The 24068-nt window shown below is 48.8% G+C and overlaps 1 protein-coding gene across 1 annotated transcript in view; it reads left to right on the plus strand.

Annotated features, from left to right (window-relative positions):
* LOC138164965 (zinc finger protein GLIS1-like) overlaps positions 1 to 24068 on the plus strand; it is a 111730-nt gene that overhangs the window by 84350 nt on the left and 3312 nt on the right. The window contains exons 5-7 of the mRNA XM_069092970.1: positions 4618 to 4780; positions 17768 to 17785; positions 22255 to 22433. Of these exons, the coding sequence (XP_068949071.1) occupies positions 4618 to 4780; positions 17768 to 17785; positions 22255 to 22433 (360 nt within the window). The remainder of the gene's footprint in view (positions 1 to 4617; positions 4781 to 17767; positions 17786 to 22254; positions 22434 to 24068) is intronic.

Genomic DNA, 24068 nt, shown 5'->3' on the forward strand with positions numbered 1-24068 from the left:
TCCCCTGTTCTAAGCTCCCTCCCAGCCCTGACATCCCCTGTTCTAAGACCCTCCTGGCTCTGAGTCTCTGTCCCAGCCTTCCATGCTCCCTCCCCTGCTGACGTCCATCCTCGGCCTGCTTCCCTGGCTCCCAGGCTCCCACAGATAGTTCAGCCAGAGAAAGCTGGGCTCGTGTTTCAGGACCAATGGGCCGCCAGCATTCCCTGGTGCACCACATGGGAAGTGATACCAGATAATGGCCTTTTTATTCCAGTTGAAAACACTCATTTGGGGGCTTGTTTTTTGTTTTTTCAAAGAAACCACAATAGCCGTCTGTGGAGCCTCAGCCCACTGGGACTTCTCAGATTACTCTAAACTTTTTAAAAAATGTCTTAACTTTATTTTTTCTCCCTCAAAGTTGGAGCAGCTTCAGGTTTTAAAATATGTTAGGGATAGAAGCCAGTCCTATGGAGGAGCAGAGCACCACCATTCAGGGAGTCTGGCTTCAAAGCAAGTTTAACTCTGATTGGAAAGAGGCCTCCAGTGTCAGAGAAGGAGCTCACACCTCCCTGCCCTCCAGCCATTTGACAAGTGAGAAAACTGAGGCACGGGGGAAGAGGAGCCTAACCAGTGAGAGGGTCCTGTACAGGGACCGTGATCGCGAGGTCATAGGTGCAGAGCCGTCTCAGGCCCTAGAGAGGGCAGTGACTTGCCCAAGGTTACACGTTAGCCTGGTGCCCTGGAAAGAGGGCTGGTCTTGGAGACCAGAGGTCCAGACCCAGCCTTGGTACCGACTGTGGGACCCTGGGCCCATCCTTTAGACTGTCTGGGCCTCAGTTTCCTTCTCTGTACAATGGGCATCATCATGGCATCTACTTCCCATCACTTCTGTCAAGTTTGTGTAAATCTTAGAAGTGCTAGTGGGTGGGCACCTTGATGGTGCAGACCCTGAAGCGGGGCTGGTGGTGGCTGCCCCCTGCCCCCTCCTGCTGCAAGCTCTGGCCCTCTGATTACTGGGACCACTGCTGCTGAGTGCTGCTGTGCTTCGGCTTGGGAGAGACCTCTCCACAATGGGGAGATTCTCCAGCAGGGCAGAAGGCTGGGTCTGCTGTGTTAGGTCAGGAGAGATAAGGAGAGACAGAGGGGCAGAAGAGAGGGAGGGAGACAGAGAAAGGACAGAAGGAGGGAGACAGAAGTGGGGATGAGACACAGAGGAAAGAGAGAGAAAGAGGGAGATGGAGAGGAGGAGGGAGACAGACAGACGGGGGGGGTGGGGAAAGAGAGCCCATTCATGGATCAGCCTTGGTCCTTCCTACCTATGTGACTGACCCTCAGTCTCTTCCTTCATAAAAGAGCCACAGGGGATCTCCAAGCCCCATTCTATCTGAGACCTGCCCATCTGGCTGCAGGTCTCCGTTGATGTACCCAGACAGGGATGGGAGCAGGGGAGAAGCAAAGAGGTTTCTGCATCCCCGGGGTCACACACTGTCGAGTATGTATAGAAGTAGGCTGCTCCCCAGAGGATCATGGAAAGAGCCCTGGCATGGTGTCAGGAGGGACCAGGGTTCGAATGTTGGTTCTGACCATCATTAGTAGTGACATGACCTGGGCAAGTCACTTTTTCTGAGCCTGGGTGACCCCGGCCCCACTTTCCTCACAGGGTTACTGTCAGGAAAGCTCTTTCCAGCAAACTTTCAAGTGCCAGAGAAATAACTTGTTGGGAGTACTCTCATACAGTCTCCTTGTTTTGCAGATGGGGAAACTAAGGCCCAGGGCAGGGGTATCCTGCAAGCTTGAGGCCCTGCCCCCCTCTCTGGGATCCTTTACTTCTCACTCTGGGTTTTTTTTGGCTGTTCAGCCCTCCCCCTCTGCAGCTGCCCAGGGCAGCACTGTTTGGGGAACAGATGTTTGGGCCAAAGGTTAAACAATTGTGAATTGTGATTGATGACATGTATTCACACACTGAACTGGTTCAGGGAGGAAGGGTCCGGGATGTTCAGTCCCAACAGGGGCTGGAGAGGGGCTGGCAAACTCAAGAGGGAGAGCTCTAGCCAGAGGCCTGGCCAGGTGTGGCGGTGAGCAGCGGGGAGGGGGAGAGGAGAAGGTCTGAACCAAAGCCACACTCCCCAGCCAGAGTGGGAACATCCCAAGGGCTTAGATAGTGAGGCTCCCACCCCCAACCCTGGGACACAGATCCAGGCTTCACAGGGCTCATTCAAGCCATCCTTCCCACTGCTAGTGCCCTCCCACCCAAACTGCTTCCTATCAGTCAACATAGTCAGCATCAGCATCACTCTCCTGCACACACTGTTCTACCGGACCGGCCAGTTTTCTGCTTCTCCCTCATAATACTCCATCTCTCACCCCCATACCTTTGCTTAGGCTGTCCCTTCTGCCAGGGATGCCCTACCTCCTCACCTCTGCCTCTTAGAATCTTCAGCTTCCTTCAAAGCTTATCTCAGGTGCCATTTGCTATGAGAAGACCTTACCTGATCCCCAGTCCCACCCCTTCTCCCCAGCCGTTAGTGAACTCTCTGTTCCTGAGTTAATTATCTGGTATTTACTTAGCTGTGTGCCTGGGCAGACTTCCCAGGAGTGTGTGAGCTCCTTCGGGACAGGGACTGTTTTTCCATCATGTCTTTGGGGCCCCGTGCCTAGCGCACAGTAGGTCCTTAGCAAAGGTTTGTGCGTTGGCAGGGTTGAGCCCAAAGCCAATGTGCGGCTTTGAGGCTGTAGGCAGAAATCCTCCACTCTTGAATTGTTAGAGGAGGCAGGACCAGGATTCAGTCCCTAAAAGGTGAGGCCCCAGTCCACCAGAGCTGGGAGGTGATGACAAAGGCAAGGCCTCCAGCCTCATCTCCCAAGGGACCTTTTATCCCAGGGGCCAGTTAAAGATGAAGGAATCGGAGACCTTTGAAAGTCACCTGGTCTTACCCTCTCCTTTTACTGCTGAGGAAACTGAGGCCCAGGGTCAGTACTAAGCTCCTATTGGGGGCCAGGTCCTGCACACGGTTCTGTGGATACAAAGAATGAAACGATGTCCCCAGATAAGGAGCTTCCTTTAGAATGGGGGAGACCAGGTTTATGGAGAGAGGATGTTTTGAAAGAGGTTTTCTAGCTGCAGAATCAGCTCCTTCAGAAAGGCTGTGCCCACCCCCTAAGGGCTACAGTCTGTGGGTCTGACTCCCTCTCACTGGCCCCAGGGCGTGCTGCCCCCTCCCCAGACTCCTTCCTGGCTCTGCTGTCACCCCTGTCTATATTCTTCATGTTCTGGATTACAAGGGAACTCCTGGTGATTTCTCAACAGAAAAAGCAGCTCCCTCCCATAGGTTTGGGGGTGGGGTAGGCATTCCAGAAGCATCTGACTCCAGAGAGCATCAGACCCAGGCCAAAATTTCTTCCCCAGATGGAGGATCAGCCAACTGATTTGCATGTCTTCCAAGACAGGGAGCTTACTACCTTTAAGGCAGCCGACACCCCACACAGGCAGTTCCCTATGTTAGGTCTCCTCTCCGCTGACATCTGTCTCCTCCTAAGCCCCCAGGTCTGGTTCTTCCCTCTGACACTGGGCAGTTCAGTCTTTACAGAAGCCCGTCCTCAGGTCCCTGTGTGGGATGGTGGAAGGTGCTGGAGGACCTGGTCTCCCAGTCTCTGACATTTGTGTTACTTTCCTCTCTGTGGGTGAGGATGGGGATGGGCACAGTGGGAGGGGCCTCACCCATTCAGCTTGGCCTTTGGCCGCAGGTAGAGTGGGCTGCCCTGACGGTGGCGGCTCCTAGTGCTGGACAGCTCCAGGGCAGAGGCCAGTGCTACTGCTGGGCGTTAGGAGGATGGGGCTTCCTTTGGGCACGGTTTAAAGCGTCCTTTCCCTCCCTTCTTTGGGCTACCGGGCATTTATTCTGTGCTCTCTGGTCCGTGGGAATGCTGGAACACCGTGGGGACAGGAATTACTTCATGTGTGTCCCCAGAGCTTCAAACAGTGCCCGGCAAACGATAGGAGCTTTTATTAAGCTCTAATTGGTCATTGATTTTATTTTTTATTTGAATGAACATTGTAAATGCTGATTGGTTGTCTTATGAATCCAATGCCTAGCACACAGTAGGAGTTTAATAAAGGCTCATTGATTTATGAATCCAGTACCTAGGATATAGTGGGAGCTTAATGAATGCTCGTTAATTAATGATCCTGTGACTCTGGGATGCAGGATGCCTGGCACACAATAGGCATATAATAAAGGATTGATTGATTGATTCCAATTCTGAAATTATCATCTTGTGACTCTGTGAGGGCCTCAGTCTCCTCATCTGGAAAGGAAAAAGGCTGTACTAGATGGCCCACAATGGCATGTGGCTCGATCCCAAGATCCTGGGGCATCCTGGCTTCCTGTTTGCAAACATTCTCCAGCTGACTGGTGGCCCCCAGCCCTGAGCCCCAGGCTCTCCTCAGCTGAATCTCCCCAGGTCAGAGGCAGTGGTCCTGCCCACTCTTAGAGCTCAGTGCACGGCAGCATCCTGGCTTATTTCTAGGTGAAGAAGGACCCCTCCAGGCTGTCTGAGAGTGTCTGGCGTCAGTGGGAACATGGGGAGGGGGCTTGCTACAGCTACCAGATGACACATGGGCTCTTTGTGTCCCTGCAGGCATGTTCCCTGGCTCAGGTGCCTCCCAGAATGGACTGACTGCTGGAATCCTGCCCCCTCCTCAGGACGGCCCTTCCAGGCACCACCCACTGGACTCCTCGACCATGGCCAGCTCCCAGCACCACCTGTCCCCTCTGCCCACAGCAGAGAGCACCAGGGAAAGGTAGGTGACTCCACACTTTAGGAGCTGCCCCCTGCCCCCAACATTGTGGGTGTGGGCTCAGCTTGGAGGGAGGGAGGGTTAAATGGGTAAATACCCCCCCAAAACCCCTTAGTGATGGAGTATCTTTACAGGGTATTTACGTGTGTGTGTGTGTGTATGTATAATGATGTTTGGTCAAATGGAACAGCCACCATGTTCATAAATCTCAGGGCTGGGAGGGGCCTGAGAACAGGGGATGTCAGGTACCTTAGTGACTAATTTCATCAAACCCCCCTCATTCTAAAAAAGGGGGGAAACAGGCCCAGAAAGCAGAAGCCACTTGGCCTGGGTCACACAGTGAGTGAGCCCAGGGCAGATCCAAGACTAGAACCCAGGCCTCTGCTCTCCAGGAGGAGGAAGCTCACCACCCTACATTCCTGTGGACTCGGGGGAGGATAGCTGGGAGCCTCAGGGCCAAGGAATCCCCTGCCCACCGCTCCCCAAGAAACTCCCAGGTGGCCTCCCCCGATGGCCCAGTGCTAATAGTTATTTGTTTGGTGGACAAATTGCTTTCCTGCCCACTCCATAAACACAGTTTCATCATGCCCCCCCCCCCACTGGACCCACTGACGGCTGTGCCCACGGCAGATCCTGTTCCCCAGAATGTTGCTGTGACGCACTGGAGAGCCTGAGCCTTAAACACGCAGTAATTGAAGGCAAATGCAGGCATCCACAATGCCCCACGTTCTGCCTGCAAAAATGTGCTTCCCATTACAGCCAGCTAATTGGAGCTAAGTATTTAATGTGCTAATTGGAGAACCTTTAAGAAAACGAGTTTTCCTTGCAAATAAACATCATTGGACTGTTCTGCTGTCCCTGGTGCCCCACCCCTTCCCCCCCTGCCTCTCTGGAGCCCTCAGCTGTGATCTGGCAGAGCTCCTTCTGGGCTAGAATTAGGGAATTTGGGGGCGGGGGACTTGCTAAGAGCAAGAAGGACCCTGAGAAGCCATCCCCCTCATTTTTATAGGAGCAGAAACTGAGGCCCAGAGAGAGAAAGGCATTCACCCACATTTTTGTAACTAATAAATACAAAGCCGAAATTTGGGTTTTTTCCCCACTTAATAGTATTTTATTTTTTCCAATTACATGTAAAGATAGTTTCAACATTTCTCTTATATAAGATTTGAGTTCCAGATTTTTTTCTCCTTCCCTAAGATGGCATACACTCTGATGTAGGCTATACATGTGCAGTCACACTAAACATATTTCCACTTTGGACGTGTCATGAAAGAAGAATCAGAACAAAAAGGGAAAACCACGAGAAAGGAAAAAAATAGGTAAAAACAGTCTGCTTTGATCTGCATTCAGACTCTATCAGTTCTTTCTCTGGAAGTGGATGGCATTTTCCATCATGAGTCCTTCAGATTTGTCTTGGTTCCTTGCATTGCTGAGAAGAGCCTAAGTCTCTCAAAGTCGGTCATCACACCGACTTACCGTTGCTGTGTACAGTGTTCTCCTGCTCACTTCACTCAGCATCAGTTCATGGAAGTCTTTCCAGGTTTTTCTGAAGTCCGCCTGCCCATCATTTCTTACAGAATAATATTACATGATATTCATATACCACAACTTGTTCAGCCATTCTCCTACTGAAAGGCCTCCCCTCAATTTCCATTTCTTGGCCACCACAAAAAAAGAGCTACTATAAGTATTTTTGTACATGTGGATCCTTTTCCCTTTTTTATGATCTCTTTGTGATACAGACCTAGTAGTGGGATTGCTGGATCAAAGGGTATGCACAGTTTTATGGCCCTTTGGGCATAGTTCCAAATTGCTCTCCTAATTGGTTGTATCAGTTCACAACTCCACCAACAATGCATTAGTGTTCCAATCTTCCCACATCTCCACAATTATCATATTCCTTTTCTGTCATGTCAGCCAGTCTTATAGGTGTGTGGTGTTAGAACAGAGTTGTTTTAATTTACATTTCTCTAATCAAAAGTGATTTAGAGGGGCGGCTAGGTGGCGCAGTGAATAAAGCACCAGCCCTGGAATCAGGGGGACCTGAGTTCAAATCCGGCCTCAGACACTTAACACACACACACAAACTAGATGTGTGACCTTGGGCAAGTCACTTAACCCCAATTGCCCTCCAAAAAGTAAAAATAAAGGTGATTTAGAACATTTTTTTTTCATATAACTGTAGATAGTTTTAATTTCTTCATCTGAAAACTACCTGTTCATGTCCTTTAACCATTTATCAGTTGGTGAATGACTCCCATTCTTATAAATTTGACTCCATTTTCTATACATTTTAGAAATGGGGCCTTTATCAGAGACACTGTCTGTAAAATTTGTTTGCCAGACAAAGCTAAAATTTGAACCCAAATCCAGTGTCCTTTCCATGTTGTGAGCTGTGTCCAGTGTAATCCCTACCACTGTTGAAATATATGAATCCCCTCTATGGAATCCCCAACCAGTGATCATCTAGTCTGTTTTCATTTTTTCCATTGACAGGGAATTCACTTCTTTGTATTCCATTATTAGGAACTTTCCCTTTCCATCCAGCCAAATTCAGCCTCTAACCCTGACTTCTACACACTGGGCCTGGTTCTGCCCTCAAGGGTCAAAGAAGAAGAATTCTAATCCTTTTAGGATAGAGTCCTTCAAATACTCAAAGACAGAATGCCCCTAAATCTTATCTTCTAAATTCAGCAGGTTAAGTAAGTTAAGTACCTCCTGGGCGCTGTGCTGGGTGTTAGAGATGCAGAGAATAAAACAAAAGTCCCTGTCCTCAAGGAGTTTACAATTCTAATTGGAGAATTCAGAATGCCCACAGATAAGCAAATAAGAAAATATCAGATAAATACACATAAAACATATGTACAAAATACAAATATATGAAATAAATCCATATAAGATAAATGAAATACACACATATATGAAATACATGAAATATATGAAATAGACATAAAACATATTAGACATAAATATATGAGATAAATACACAAATATATATGAAACACATGTAAATATATGAAATAAATATGCATAAAATATATGAAATAGATGAAGTGTAAGAAATAAAATGTTAAATACACAATATATATCAATTAAATGCACATAAAATATGTATGAAATACAAATAAATATATGAAATAAATATACAAATATATGAAATAATAAAATATATGAAATACAAAAAATATATGAAATACACATAAGTATATGAAATAGACATATATGTATATGAAATAAATACACATAAAATAGATTAAATACACACAAGTTTGAAATACATATATGTGAAATACACATAATTATAGGAAATAAATACACATAAATATGAAGTAAATGCATATAACATGAAATAAATACATATATGTATATGAAATAAATACACATAAAATACATGTATGAAATAAACACAGTTGTCAGTGTCACTAACTACTGGGGCAATCATGGAGGGCCTCTTGTAGGAGATGGCACTTGAACAGAAGCCTTAAAGGATTCCTAGAGTCTAAAGCAGGGAGAGTATCCAGCAATGGGAGGCAGCCTGTACAAAGGCACAGAGGTCAGGGATGAACTAGTCCTATGCAGGAAGCAGAACACCAGCCACTTTGCCTTGATTGTGGAGTGTGAGGGAGAGGAGGATTCGCTGGCCTACAGGGCTGGGCTGGAGCCCAGGATGAGCATCTCCACATCTTGCATCTGGTATAAAAGGCAGTAGGGCACCCCACCTCCCCACCCCCATCTCCCTCTTCTTAAATGTCTTAAGCTTTTCGAGCAGGGGAGGGATAGAGTCAGACCTGTGTTTGGCACCCCAGGTCACTAGTGACTTCAGCCGATCCTTACAGGATGGGGACTCAGGACCCTTTGCCGTTCTGGTTTTCCTCCTCTGGTCCCCCTCCATCTGGTCAGTGCCTTTCTTGAACAGGGACGACCAGACAGAGCACAGCACGTTCCAGATGAGGACTGACGAGCTCAGAACAGTGGGAGTACCACACCTTCCCTAGTCCTGAATACCAAGCACAGCCCCCACACCTCAGCTCTCTTCTCTGCTGCCATTGTCACACTGCTGACATCTATTAAATGTGCCTGAATCTTCTGGGTAGAGTCCCAGAGTGTCACAGTTGGAAGGGACCTCGGACCAGGTGGTCTGACCCATCCATGCACAGGAATCCCCTCACAACACCTCGTCCTCTGGCCTCTGCTTGAATACTCTAGGAAGGAGGAGCCCTCCACTTCCCCAGGCAGCTCATATCCCCTTTTGGGATAGAGTTTTGAATCATCTGTCTCCCTGCTTCTTCCTCCCTCCTGGGTCTGTCTCCTCCAGGATTCAGAAGGTACCAGTAGCTACTCAGGAACCACATTCACAAATTCTTTCAATATTCTCAGATCCAGTTTCCTGGTAACAACGGTGTATATCTCTAGACTTTATAGCACCAGAGTGTTTTGGTAGACCCCTTAGATCGGAAGACTAAACTATTTCAAAACTCTCTTAACCCTTTGGAAATTATTTTCAGACCTTGCCACACTCCTGAAAAATCATTGTTTGGCCATTTTTCAGTCATGTCCAACTCTTCCTGACAAAAATAATGGCGTGGTTTGCCATGTTCTTTTCCACCTCATTTTTTCATATAAAGAAACTGAGGCAAATGGGATTCAGTGACTTGTCCAGGGTCACACAGCTAACAAGTGGCTGAGGCCAGATTTGAACTCAAGTCTTCCTGATTCCAGGTCTGCCACTCTACCCACTGCCACCTAGCTGCCCAATTTCTATTTAGACCAACCTAGAAATTTAGAGCTACCTAAAAACTGACCAGCCTGTCTCGGTAGATAGTAAGCTCCCCACCACTGGAAGTATCCAAGTTTGTTGACTGTCCTTTCATTGGATGAATGGAGGACTCAGGCACGTGCTGGTTCTCCTTCATTCCATCCTCCACATCCTCGCACTGGCTGCTCCCCATGCAGGGGATGGACCCTTACTTTTTCTCTGCCCCTAATCCAGATGGAGACAACTTTTGAATAATTAGATAAATCAATACGTACAGAGTAGAAGGGAAGGCATTAACAGCTGGGGGAGCCACCTGAACTGAGTCTCAAAGGAAGCCAGGAAAACTAAGGTGGAGAGGAGGAGGGAAAGCATTCCAGGAAGGGGGCACAGCTTGTGCAGAGGCACTGACTTGGGAGATGTCGTGTCATGGGTGAAGAACAGCTGGGAGGCCAGTGGAGTGCATAGAAAAGGGTGAAATGTAAGTAGGCAAAGGTAGGACAGCTTGTGACAGGCTTTAAATGCCAAACGGGGGATTTTATATTTGATCCCGCAGGAGATGATTGGGGGTGGGAGGGGGACACTCTAAAGAAGATGACTTTAGCAGCTGGGTAGAGGGTGGGCTGCAGTGGGGAGGGGACTTGAGGCAAGGAGACACCCCCATGCCCCATCCCTCACCCCAGCATCCCACGTCCCCAGGTGTGAAGTGATGAGTGCCTGATTGAGGATCAGGACTGTGTGAGTGGAAGCTTGGACAGAATGTTCTCGGAAGTCCTCAGCAGCTCAGATTGTCTAGCGTATCTTCCTTCTGGGATCTAGATCCATTTTTCGACAACAGCAACTTTCAGTGATTTTGTACCAAGTCATCAAGGAGATCTGAGGCAGAAGGTGCACCTACATGATAAGGCCACGGGTTATTGTAGTTTTGAGGACAATAAGGAAATTGGGGTCAGGCATTCCAAAACCATGGGCAGTGTTGGTAATTCCATGCATTTACCAGTAACGGAGCTAGAAATATTTCACCTACAAATATCCCCTTATAACTAGAACTTTTTTTTTCAATAATTTCCTTAGAATATGTTTCCAGTAACAAGATCCCTGAGTCAGAGGAGTATGATCCACCATAGGAGTTTTATTGTGTTCTGCTTGATACTTTTCAAAAACATTGTTCTAATTTGCAATAACACCAGCAATGTATAAGCACATCTATTTCTCTAAAAGATGAGGTGTTATAATTTTTCCCTTATTTTGCCAATCAGATGAGTGTGAGATAATACCTTAGAGTTCACTTCATTTGTATCTATCTGGTTATTATTGAGATTAAACATAGTATATATGTCATTAGGTGTAATTTACATTTTCTTTTCTGCTCCCATACTTGGAACTTTTTACTATTTCAGAACTCCAACTTGACCCATTTAGATTTCAATTCATTAAATATTTGTTAAGCATCTACTTTGTGAAGAACACCATTCTAAGCCCTGGAAATACAAAGCCCAAAATGAAACAATCCCTGTCTTTGAGCTTCCATTCTACTGATGGGGGATACATACAGTATGTACATAGAGAAATAAACACAAGGTTTTGGTAGATGGGGAGAATGCTAACAGATGGGAGGATCCAGGAAAGTTTCACAAAGAACACATCTGAGCAGAGCCTGGAAGGGAGATAAGAATTCTAAGAGAGAAGGTTGGCAAGAGAGAAGGCCTCTCAAACATGGCGGACCAGCTTGTACATGTGCTTGGAGGGGAAGGGTGAAAGGTCAGGAGACAACTGGTAAGTTTTGGCTGGAATGAAAAGTGCATGAAGGAGACTGTTCTGAAACAGGGTTGGGAGCCAGATTGGGAAGGGCCTTCCATGCCAGCCTGAGGAATTTGTCTTTTGTCAGAGGTCTCTATAGGGAGCCACCAAAGACTTTTGAACAAAAGCATACCATAGCCAGAAATCTACAGCTGTAAACATCGAGTATGACAAGGTCCTTTTGTCTCCCTTAGTGATTTGTTTAATAGCATGTTCTTGGTAATGGAATCACAAGGTCAAAGGATAGGGTCAGTTTTATGATCCATTATGTCCTTAGCAAACACTTTCTAAAAAGACTGAACTAATTTGCAATAATACCAGCAGTGTATGGGTGGACTTCTTCCTCCACCAGCATAGGTTTTGTTTTTATCATTTTTATATATTTTTGCCAATTAGAAGGTTGTGACAGGGTGCCTTAGACTTGTTTTAACTTGAATTCCTTTGATTATTAATGAGCTTAACATTTCCCAGGTCATTATTTACAATTTCTGTTCCTTCTTTTCATGGGTTGTCTGTCCATTTATCCATTTGTCTTTTGGAGACTTGTAACTGCCCTTTTAGATGAGTATCAGTTCCTTGTAAATCATCCAGATCTCCTAGGTCATCTTATCCAATCTGACCTACGTGTCCACCATCTTTCTCAGTGACACTGGGAATGCATTATAATTCTTATGTGCATGTCCAGGAGTGGTGGGAGATAAAGCTGAAAAAGGAGGGTGGAGATAGGCCAAAATTTGGGCTCCAGCCTGCTTTGTGAGCCCTCCTCAAATGACCCATCCCTCATGACACTTCACAAACATTGTCCTGGTAGAAGATAAACAGCCAGCTCTCTAGCTGGCCTTCCCAACCTTCCCGTCGGGCCTGTGTACATGGCTTCGCCTCATCCATCACCTGGCCTTGCATTCCTGGGTAAGTACACGTAAAGAATTTTTACGCCCGCGAGCCAGAGCGATGACAAGATGGGATCCCTCGCCTCTTCAGCCCCCGAATGCTTCCCACCCAACCCCCTTGTGTTACGTCTCCCAAATGTGAATTACAGAACCACCAAAGCAGCCTAGACGCCGAGACCTCCCCCAGACTAGGGGACAAAAAGACTACTCATGTTTGCAGGGCTTAATTTTGACCCCCTCCCCCCTTTTGGGGGGGAGGAGGGAGAAGGACTCATATTCTGGCCCCTCTTGCCAAAGTCAATGTCCAGTCCAGCATTCCCTGCGCCCAGAGGGTTTCCTAAGACATTTAAATAGTTTGACAGAATTATCTAATTTACTCACAAATGTTCTAAGAGGATCTGACTTCATTACTAAATATATTTATACTGGCTCTCAGGCATAGGTAGAGGGGTTGCTTGTATGTATATTAGATTTGTTTTTAGAGGAGGTTGATGGCAGAGCCCTCCATGTGCCAGGACAAGTCATTTTATATTAATTTATATGTGTTTTCTTGAAAGCCAAAGTGTTTAACTTAGGCATGGTTGGGCCAACCGAGAATGGGCCTCCCCCAGTGGACTTGCTCCATCTTGGGTCAGTATTTCATTTTTAAGACTTCAGGTAGCACCAAGTTCTTTCAACACACGTTATGGCGTCTGCTGTGAATAACGACAGGTTCTGTTTAATAGCAGCCGCTTGTGAAGACAGTAAATCTGAATCTCTAGCAGGCTGGGAAAGGGAAAACAAACTTTGGCTGCTCCTGGGGCATGGGGGGGGCTCTGTCGCCCTCATGGGTTAACTCCATCAGACCACGAACTGCCAGGGTGTGTAGGGGATGCGTCCAAAGTGAGTGCAGCCGTATTTCAGGGCTCTGGGATCTCATCGTCATGAGTCCCCCCCACCATTGCTCAGGTGGGGAAGTTTAGTGGTATGCTCAGAAGAGAAATGGTTATGGAGGTCACTGGGAAGAGGGATGTGTGCCAAAGGCAGCTCAGTCTCAAAGGCTTTGAGCTCCCCCCAAAAAGGAAATTTTTCCCCAAAAAAATTAGGAAAAAAAATCACCTTCCCCAAACCAGTATTTGATAGAATATCAGTAAATATGCCTACTGTTGCACCAGCCTCCTGATTGGGCTCTGCCTCCTCTCTCCCTTCAACTCAGCTTCAAAAGAGATCTTCCTAACTCACTGCTCAGCAAACCCCAGTGACTCACTGGTATTTCCAGAATCAAATATAAAGGACTCTGTTTGGCATTTAATGGACTTCACAATCTGGTTCCAGTCTACTTTCCAGCTCTGTTAAATATTACTCCCTTTCATGTGTTCTTTACATCTCCCACCTCCACACCTTTGCACTGGCTCATGCCTGGAATGCCCTCTCTCTTTACTTCCTCCTCTTGTAATGCTTTGTTTTCTTCAAGGCTTCTTCTGCATGAAGCTTTTCTTGATCCCTGCTGGCTCCATGTACCTCTTTCCCTAGATTGCTTTCCGTTTATTTTGTTTCATTTCTGGGAAGACCAGGATAAGGGCAATGCAATGTGTCAGAGTGGGGGTGAGTTAGATCTGAGCTGCTAGTGGGAACACCCCCATCAATGAGACTGCGGATCCACTGAAACCTTTTATCTTATTTCATCCATTCAGAAACCTCAAAACCAGTTCAGTTCAGTGCCTTTTCATTAAATAAAAAATTCATACCATTTGTCTGGCCCTGGGAGTGACACAAAGATAAATGAGGCCCTAAAGAGAGAAGGTGTTATGTAGGTGTGTGACCCCCCTCTCAGAGGTCACTACCCCAACCCTAATTCCGTTGGTTAGGCTGTGACACCAGGTGGTGACTGACTTCTCCCCTCAGGACTCTAGGGTAGTTCTGAGGAGCTGGAGATTCTAGTACCTGGACCTGGGAGCCCCCATCTGGTGTGCCCTTCACTATCAGTCAGCCAGCTGATACTTGCTCAAAGCCTTTCTGTCAGGGTGTCTGGATGTGCTTGAACTTCCCTTGTTCAGGGAAGGGAGTCATGTGTAGAGTGATAGAGCTGAGCTGTGCCCTTTCCTTCTCTGCCATTGTGGTCTTCTTCCAGTTAGCTTTGACAAAAGTTTATTTCCTGAGAGGGGATAGCAAGGGGTAGAAGTTATTAATCCCCCCAAACTGGAAGCACCCTTCTTTTTATACCCACTCAGAGTCTAAAGAGGGGCAGGCATAGAGTTGTTGATATAAAGCCTTCTGTGCAGCCCAGGGGCACACTCTCCCTCTTGCACACACTGGATCCCTGAGAATGCATTCAGAAGGAACGTGTGTGGCCAGGGGACCTCCCGGCCTTTTGCAGACTCCCCATGTCCATTGTCCGTGTCCATGTCCAAGGGGTGGGGTGGCCACTGGATGAATTCTTCCCTTGCTCAGTTTGGCTATCTCTCACGTCAGTTCATTGCTGTGCTTGGCCAAGCAGGTCGCCACACAGTGTCCTCACCAGCCCAGGCTCATTCTCCCACCACCTCTGGGTCACTGGTTATTGGTGGGGACTCAGATGGTTTTGATGAAGCTTCTGGCCTCACCAGCCACCTGGTCACTCCCATCTCGGGATACATTCACCTAAAGTAAGTGAAGAACAAATACAAAAGATTTTTTAAAATGATTGAATGAATGAATAGAAATTATACAGCAGACAAACAAATCCTAGGTACCATAAATGCCCAGAGACCCAAGATAAATGAAGCTGTTTCTTCTACCTGGAAATTCTGATTTTGCTCACTTCCAGGAAGGAAAAGTGCAAAAAAAAGGTGAAGGTGGAGTCTTCCTCCTTTTGTATTCAGCTCAGTTTGGGCACAACCATTAGTCCTTCTGGTGTGGAGGCCAATTAGAGAACTCCTTAACCCCACATAGCACCTCCCCTTGGTCACTCATCACCAGAAGAAGGCTTGCCAACCCTCCATATGTTGGATTGGAACCAGCAAGGAATATCTTACATGTTCTTTATAACCCCCGTCTCCACGGATGCCCCTTCTGCTTTGGGTGAACACTTTGTGTCATGAAGCCTTTGCTGATATCAAGCCCAAATCAGCCCCCCATGGTCCTACTTCTGTCTTCTGAACTTGTAACCTAACAGCCCTTCAGGTACTTGAAAAGCTATCATGCAAGTCCGTCGATGGGCATTTATTAAACACCTACTGTGTGCCAGCCCACAAGCATTTATTAAGTGCCTGCTATATGCCAGGTGTTGTACTAGGCAATCCAGGCTAAGCCTTTCTGGTTCCTCTATTGTTAACTCATCTGGCTTGGACTCCAGGCCCCTCTAGCCAATCAGTGTACTTCCTAAACTTCAGTGTCCAGAATTTTCCCTGTCTTATCACTCCCGATATGGTCTGGCCACAGCAGAACCCCCACAGAGTGTCTCACAAGACCTAATAGCTTTGGAGGGTGCTGCATCATCGCACTGTTGACATCTTCTGAATTAGTGCATTAGAGAGGGAGCAAACAGCAGGGTGGGGACCTCTCAAACCCAGATATCGACCCTGTGGAGCCTGCTAAACTGTCCTTGTCCCACCCAGGTCCCTCCTTTGCCCCCTCTGACTTGGTGCCCTCGCCCTTCCCTCCTCATTTCTGGTGTCTGTGTGTTTCTTTACCATTACAGGTAGACTCCAGAGGCCCCGGGGCTGGGTGTTTCCTATCTTTTGTGACCCCAGACCTTTGCACACAGTAGGTACTTTGTAAATGCTGGTGGAGCTGAATTGAAATTAGGATCTTTTAGCACTTACAGCCTGTAGCCCCATTCTCAGGACCTTTGGGAGGGAAGGCCTTGCCAGGTGCTAATCTTGATTTTTTAACACCTTGAAACTGGAGAAGCACAAATTGGCTGTAATAGGCCCCAATCTCTACTGTTAACACCTTGTTACCAGTTTCTATTAATGCTGTGAAGAAATGTGTGTCTCTATTAAAAGCTAATTTGTTTTGTTAATAACTTAGATCCTGAGAATTCTGTATCGACTGCCTTCTTGGTGTAGAATCTCAGAACTGAGAGGGCCCTTAGAACACAGGATGTCAGAGCTGGGAGGGGGTCTTAGAACAGGATATGTCAGCTGGAAGGGGCCATGTCAGAGCTAGGAGGGGGAAAGTCCCCAAGTGCCTGGAAGACTCTGCCTCCTCACCTCTCCCTCCCAGAATCCCTCTCTTCATTGAAGACTCAGCTTGGGCACCAACTTTACATGGAACTTTTCCTGATCTCCCCTACCCCCTAACCCTGAGGCAGCCTGGGCTAGTGGTTAGGGACCTTGCCTGAAAGCCAGGCAGACCTAAGGTCAAGCCCTGCCTTTGACCTATCCTGGGAGGAGTGCTACCTACTAGAGGGACCAGGGAAGGCCTCCTGGAGGAGGCGACTTTGGGAAACCCAAACTGAGGCCAGGATTGCTCTGGGAATGATGGCATCTGGTCAGGGGCAGCTGGAGCCATTGCAGGGACTCCACAGCGTGATTTCATTTGGATGGTTCCCCACGGGGGATGCCCGACTAAGGAAGGCCCCTCTGCCCAATCCATCTTTTATTTCTGTAATGTACAAACACTCTGCCTGGGCTGCTGAGGACGACCTCCCCCCAAGATTCCCCAACTCGGGCTTTGCCAAGTGGTATCTGTGCCATGCCTTCTTTTCCTCAGAAGAGGGACGAGGGACCATGTGGGGTCATGGAAGGAGCCCCAGATTTAGGATCAGGAGATCTGGGCTGTTGCCACCAGCTCCCTGGGCAGCCCTGAGAAATGCCCATCCCCTTCTCTGGGCCTCAGTTTCCTCCTCTGTAAGGTGACGGGGTCTGGCTCTCTGAGAAGGCTTGGGGGTCCCCTTCTCACTCATTCTGTAGAGCTGGAAAGCCTTTGCCTTTCCCATGCTCCCGGGACACTCTCCGAGGTGATTAAGTTGGGAACCTGCCTGCCCTGGCTTCCTTCAAGACTCAGCTCAGATCCCACCTTCTGCAGGAGGCAGAACATCCCCAGTGTCCCCCAGTGGCGGTGCCTTCCCTTGGAGATCACCTCCCATTTACACTGGATCCTGGATGGTTTCGTTGCTCAGGCGTTTTTCAGTCTCATTTTTCAGCCTCTGTGACCCCACTTGGGGTTCTCGTGGCAAAGACACTGGAGTGATTTGTCATTTCCTTTCCTGGCTCATTTTACAGAGGAGGAAACTGAGGCAAGCAGGGTGCAGTGACTTGCCCAGGGTCACTCAGCTAGTGTCAGAGGATGGATTTGAACTCAGTCTTCCTGACTGCAGGCCTAGCTCTCTGTGCACTGTGGCGCCCCCAGCTGCCCATCTTGTATGTACCTAGTTGTTTATATGTTGTTGTGTCCCCATTAGACTGTGAGCTCCCTGAGGGCAGGGACCACATTCTTGTCTTTCAGATAAGATAACAGAAATGCTTGTCCCTTCGCACTGTCTGGATGTCTTGAGGGCAGTATCTGGCACATAGCATCCAATCACTTCTTGTAGACTAACTCAATGAAATCACAAATGAGGTTAAAAAACAGACACCAGCAGAGTGGTTTGGGGAAGGGGGTGTGTAGAGAGGGAGATCAGAAGAGATCAGAGGGTGGTTCCCCAGGGTAGAAATGAGGAGCGAGATGATTCCAGGCACAGGGGGCAGCCTGTGCAAGGGACAGAGATGGGGGTGGACTGCCATTTATGGGGAGCCGCACATAGCCAGAGAGAGTGATGTGTAATAAGGCTAGAAATGAGGGAGGCTGAAGCCAGCTTTTAAAGGACTCTCCCTGTCAAGTGGCAGTTTATGTTTTATGCTGCAGGCTCTGGGGAGTCCCTGATGCTTCTTCAGGAAGAGAGTAGCACACTTAACTCTGTGCTTTAACAGTATCAGTTTGGCAGCTGTAGGAAGGATTCTTTCTCTTTCTGAGCACTTTAGTCCTTACTGCTTTGAGGAAGTGGGTCAAGAAACCAGGGTTCTAGCTGATTAAACAGAACCTCTCTCAGGTCATTCAACAAACCCTTCCTGTGTCCTGGTGACTGTGCTGGGTCCTGGGCTACCAGACTAACTCCCCTTTATGGTTTGCCCCATCAGGAACTAGCCAGTACAGGAATGGGCTGGGCTGGGAGGGAGGGAGGCATTGAACCTCCATTACCAGAGGCCACTGGATGCTTTTTAGTTTGTTAGAAAGAGTTTAAAACCTGAAGGTCTGCAAAGCATTTGACATGCACGCTCTCACAGCCCTGTAAGGGAGCCACAGAGCTTCAGGTATTAATATTCCCATTTTACAGTGGAGGAAACTGAGGCTCAGAGGGGTAAAGTGATTTGCCCACGGTCACACAGCTAGTAAGGGTCATAGGCAGGATTTGAACACAGGCCTTCTTGGTACCACACCAAAGTGATGGAATGGTTGAGCTGGAGAAGACCCTGAGAGAAGGGACGATCCCTGAGGGAAGGGACCATTTCATTTTGGGTTTTGTATCTATCCCCAGCACCTAGCCAGTATTTAGCATGTAAAACAAGCTTATTGATTGACTGGGTAACCTTAGAGATTATCTCTGAATGGCTCTTAACCTTTTTCAGTGTCGTGGAGGCAGCCAGGGTTGTAGTGGAGACAGTGCTGGACCTCCGGTCGGTCACAAAGACCAGAGTTCAGATTTGGCCTCAGACTAGCTTTGTGGCCCTGGGCAAGTCACTTACCCTTTGCCCGATTCCCCAGCTGTGAAATGGGGATTATTGTGAGTGAGGATTAAGTGTGACAGTATTTATAAAATTTATATGCGTTGCCTGGCACATAGTAGGCAGTTCATAAATGCTTATTTCCTTCCTTCATGGACCCTTTGACCGCCTACGGAGTCCATGGACTCCTTCAGCATCATGTATTCAAATGCGTAAAATAAAGTACGTGTTACAAAGGAGACTCGTAGGGAGCTCCAAGTGGGGTGTCTTCCTCTCAGGGAGCCCCCACAATGGCCAGTGATGAGCCCAGAATCCCCGGAGGCTGCCCCTCACTCTAGGACGCCCCTCGTGGGCTCTAACTTCCTGTCCTCCCCCATTTCTCAGCTGGATTCTGAAAGGGGCCCCTCGCTTACCAGCCTGGAATCCAAAGCGGTGCCTCGGGACTTCGCAGGCGCTTCCCAGCTGTGCGTCGGTGTCCGCAGATCTTCCCGAGCTTAAAACCTCTCAGTACGCTTGTGTCCCCCCAGGCTGTTGTCCTGCGCCCTTCTCTCCTCCTAGGAAAGGCTGTCTACAATCCTCACCTCTCACTTCCTCCGTCTCTCCTTGCACTTCCAGCCCCATGGTCTCCCCACAAAGCCAGACGTTCATTCTTCTGTCTTGGGGATCAGCTTTTAGTTTTTCTTTGCCATTTAATGAATGGACGATGTGTCCCACCCCCTCCCCACCCCTGTCCCTGGAGTGGGGAAGAGAAGGAGTAGTTTTTGTCTGAAGACCTCTAGTAAGGAGGGATCCATCCCCCCACCGGCGCCCTGTCCGTTTTTGGTTAGCCCTTGTGTGAGGTCACAATGGTGCCCTCATGGGCAGCCTGTGCGGGAGAACTGGGACCGTATCCCCTTGCACCACGCTTCCTCCACTCTAGTCAGTCTGGACAGCACGGGGAATCACTCACTGGTCACTGCCAGGTGCCTAACTTAAAGTCGGTGTTGCGCCGAGCTGACTTGGTATCAGTGCCCAGACCAGCGATCGGCTGATGATGAACAGCCTCGCGCATCATCGGGAAGAGAGTGGACAAGCATTTGTTAGAACCACATAGTAAGGACCTACTGTGTGCTGCCGAGCTCTGCTCAGAGCCGGGGTACAAAGAGAGGCAGAAACGGTTAGGAAAGACTTTTCTTTGTACTTTTCCCGTGCCTGTCGATGGGAGACGGCGACTCTCCGTAGGGCACGCATCGCGCCGCCTCAGCGGCGGCACCGTTTTTATAGTCCTGCGGGGGATCCGAAGAATCTCCCTTCATTGTGTCCCCGCGTCATGGGGGGAATCGGCCCTGGCTCTAATCTATTACACAAACGAACATTTCATCGTTTGCTTTGCAAAGCTCTGAAGCTGGTAACAGCTGAAACCACGCGCTGGAGGGAGAGCCAAGAACTCTAATTGATCTCAGGATTGGCCCTGGGAGCTCACAAGGGCTCAGCCTTCTCCGTCCTCGCCCTCTTCCTCCTTTTTTTCCTCCTCTTTCTTTCTCTTCCCCCTCTTCTTCCTCTTCCTCCTTCTCTTCCTTCTCCTCCCACTTGAGGGACCTTTAAGACCTGCCTTCACTGGTCTCTTTCATAGACTCGGAGCACGATGAACCCAGATAAAATCTTAGGGCTGGGGATGCTAGGCCAGAGGCAACCTGGGGACCCAGGATACCCTAGCAGGTCCCATCCCTGGTGGAGCAGAAGACCCCAGGGCTCAGAGCGGTGACGGGGTTGGCCCTCATCGGAGGCCGGTTGAGTCAGAACATCGCTAGGTCTTCACTTTCCCCTTCTTCTTTCTCATTTTATAGGGGGTGGGGGTAGTAGAAAGCTCATTAAACTCGGACACCGTCACCGGGAACCCGCCTTCCTTGCGATTCTTCCCAGACAGGTGTTTCACCCTCCCTAGATCACTGGCAGACTATCAGGCACTCACCCTGCTTTCTTATGGAGTTCGATAATAATAGCTAATAGAGATGAGACTCAGACCCATATAACTAATAACAAAGTGGATTGTGAGCAGGCCCATCAGAAAAGGTTAGAGCTGGAAGGAGCAGGGGCCTGAGAACAGGGGATGTCAGGGCTGGGAGGAGCCTCAGAGCAGGGGATGTCAGGGCTGGGAGGGGCCTGAGAGCAGGGTATGGCAGGGCTGGGAGGGGCCTCAGAGCAGGGGATGTCAGGGCTGGGAGGAGGCTTAGAAATCATTTAGTATAACCCTTGGTTTTACATACTTGGAAACTGAGGGCCAGAAACAAAAATGATTGACTGTGGCCGTATAGCTAGTCAGTGACAGGCCAGTTCTTGCCAGGCTCCTGAAGCCTCAGGACAGTCCCCTGGCCTCCCTCCCCCTTCCCTGCTGGTGACTTCAGAGTTTCCCTGGGAAACTGGAGCAGGGCAGACCAGTGCATGTCCGAGGTGACTTCTGGAGGCAGGGGCAGCTGTGGTGGAATCCGGCTGGGATTCAGGCCTGGCCCCAGCCCAAGGAGGCCTCTGTGGGCCTTCTCACTGGCAGAGGGGAAAATGCTCACTTGATTGAAACAAATTGAAAGCCTAAACTGGGTATTGGAGCCTGGTCATTAGTGCTAATAAGTTTTCTGCCTATGCAGCCAAACAGTGATTAGGCATTTTTAGTCTTATTACCTAGAGTGATGAAGACAAGCTGGGCTGGGGAAGACAAGGGTTTGCTCACACCTGGGGGTCAGCCAATTCCAGAAGGACTACTGCTCTCTGAAAGGAAGAGGGCTTAGTAGAGACCTTCATCAAGGCTCCTGTCAATGGGAGGGACACTTTTTAGAATAAATCCTGACCATGTAGATTCATGGAATGACCCAGAATTGGGGGAAGGGGATTAGAAGAGCCTAGAAAGATGTCAGAAGTAGGAGGAATCTTAGAACAGATGAATTTAGGACAGAAAATACTGAATTGGAGCATAAAAATACAGGGGCTGAAAGGAGAGAATATCAGAATTGGAAGGGACTTTAGAAAATAGAATGTGGGAACTCAGAAATTCCGAACACAGAGTGTCAGAGATTAAAGGGATTTTTGAAAATTAAACATTACAGTCGGGAGCACTGAACGTCAGACTAGAAGGTCAGAGAGGGTGGAACATGGCCATGCCTCCCAGCATCCTTCAGACCATAGTTTATTGAGGATGTATCTTACTGTCTTCCTTTTGGTCTTTCTTTCTATCTCCCAGTGGCTTTTAAAAATCTGTGCTTGGATGTCAGCAGAAATCTAGGTTTTTTTCCAGCAAAGGACCTTGAATGAGACCCAGCCACCGCCCCCATGGGCACCTCTGGGCTGTGACTCATGGTCCCTTTCCCACAATTCAGCAATTTCTCTTTCCCTCCCCAGGCTCACTCCCAGCATCGTCACACCGCTGAAAGCACTCCTCCCACCTGCCCTCCTGCAGAAACACCCACTGCCACCTGCACAGGCCCACCCCCCTGGAGGGCAGCCCTTCCCAACGCTCTCTAGCAAACCGTACCCACCATTCCAGAGCCCAGCAGCAGGACCCCCGCTGGCCCCACAAGGTAAGAATGGTGACCCTCCGCTCCTTGAGCATCCCTGGGGGAGCCCAGGGCCATGCCAGATTAGTGGTAATCCCATCCCTGCCCTCAGGAAGCACACAGTCTAGGAGAAGGAAGAGATACAGAAGCAGAAAACTGTAATAATCATTCATTCTAACTCCCAGTTTTGCCAAGCACTTTCACCTCACAGCAGCCCCCTTGGGTGAGGGGCACCAGGGTTTTTATCCTGTTTTTCACAATTCTTCAGGCCATATCCGGGATGTTTGGCGCACTTTTGGGGGCTGAGGGCCTCCTGGGTCCCACTCTGTCAGGTTCTAAAGTGACAAAGCAGTTTGACAGAATTAATGGGGACTTCTTGAAACCTCGGGCTCCCAGAATTACCATACCACATGGCCCTACAAGACAAACATCATAGGAGAAGACAGGCTTTTGAGGATGCTGGGCATGGAAGAAAGGCCGCCTGCAGGGGTGGTCAGAGGCTTACGGCCCAAGCTGGACGGATGGGGCAACTCTGGAGAGAGGGCTGTGGAAGGGGTCTGGAGATACCAGACTTTGTAACTTTGTGGCCACGTTATAATTATTGAGCATTCAACATGGGCCTCCCCAAGAGGTAAAGATGTCCCAGACCTTGGGCATCAGCACATGCTCATTACCTGGGGAATGTGACTGGCAAAGCTCAAGGGAACCAGGTCAGGCATGAAGGGCTGTGGGGGAGAGGAGACTGCAGCTGTTTGCCAGTGGGATCTAACTAGGGAGCAGGGGATGGCGCTGGGCCCATTGGCTGGCCCCACTGTGAGATGCCAGGTGCTCTACAGGAGTCTAGTCAGCCTAGAACCTTATTGTATGACCTTGAGTAAGTCACTGATCTGCTCTGGGGCTCAGTTACCTTTTTTGTAAAATAAGAGGATACATTTAAATGATCTTTGAGGCCCCTGCCAGCCCTGACATCCCCTGTTCTAAGGTCTCTCCCTGCTCTGACATTCCTTGTTCTCAGACCCCTCCCAGCCCTGACATTCCCTGTTCTAAGGCCCCTCCCAGCCCAGATATTTTGTGTTCTCAGACCCCTCCCAGCCCTGACATTCCCTGTTCTCAGACTCCTCCCAGCCCTGACATCCCCTGTTCTAAGGTCTCTCCCTGCTCTGACATTCCTTGTTTTCAGACCCCTCCCAACCCTGACATCCCCTGTTCTCAGACCCCTCCCAGCCCTGACATCCCCTGTTCTCAGGCCCCTCCCAGCCCTGACATCCCCTGTTCTCAGGCCCCTCCCAGCCCTAACATTCCATGTTCTCAGGCCCCTCCCAGCTCTGACATTCTATCTTAACTGAGTTTGATGTCCCATTATTGCTTGCATTTTAAAGGCTTAAGCTGACCCAGCTTTATGATGACACCAAATGATCCATGCTTATGTTCCTGTAACAGGGAAAATCACCCTAAAACCACAAGGGGAACATGGAAGGGCCTTTGCCAGCAGCAGAAACAAGTACCCAGCCGACTGGGGTTTGAAACCATTTCAAATAGATTTTACCACTCTGGGTCTCAGATCTCAGAGAGGAAAACTTGCAGCTAGCCCTGGGCTCCAGATTGGCCTTCCCATCACTGTAGAGGCTGAGCCCAGGGCGGGACAGGGAGATCAGAGGA

This window comes from Petaurus breviceps, unplaced genomic scaffold (genome assembly GCF_028583685.1).
Source record: "Petaurus breviceps papuanus isolate PSGF00001 unplaced genomic scaffold, PetGlider_PUasm1.0 207, whole genome shotgun sequence".
NCBI classification, from domain to species: Eukaryota; Metazoa; Chordata; class Mammalia; order Diprotodontia; family Petauridae; genus Petaurus; species Petaurus breviceps.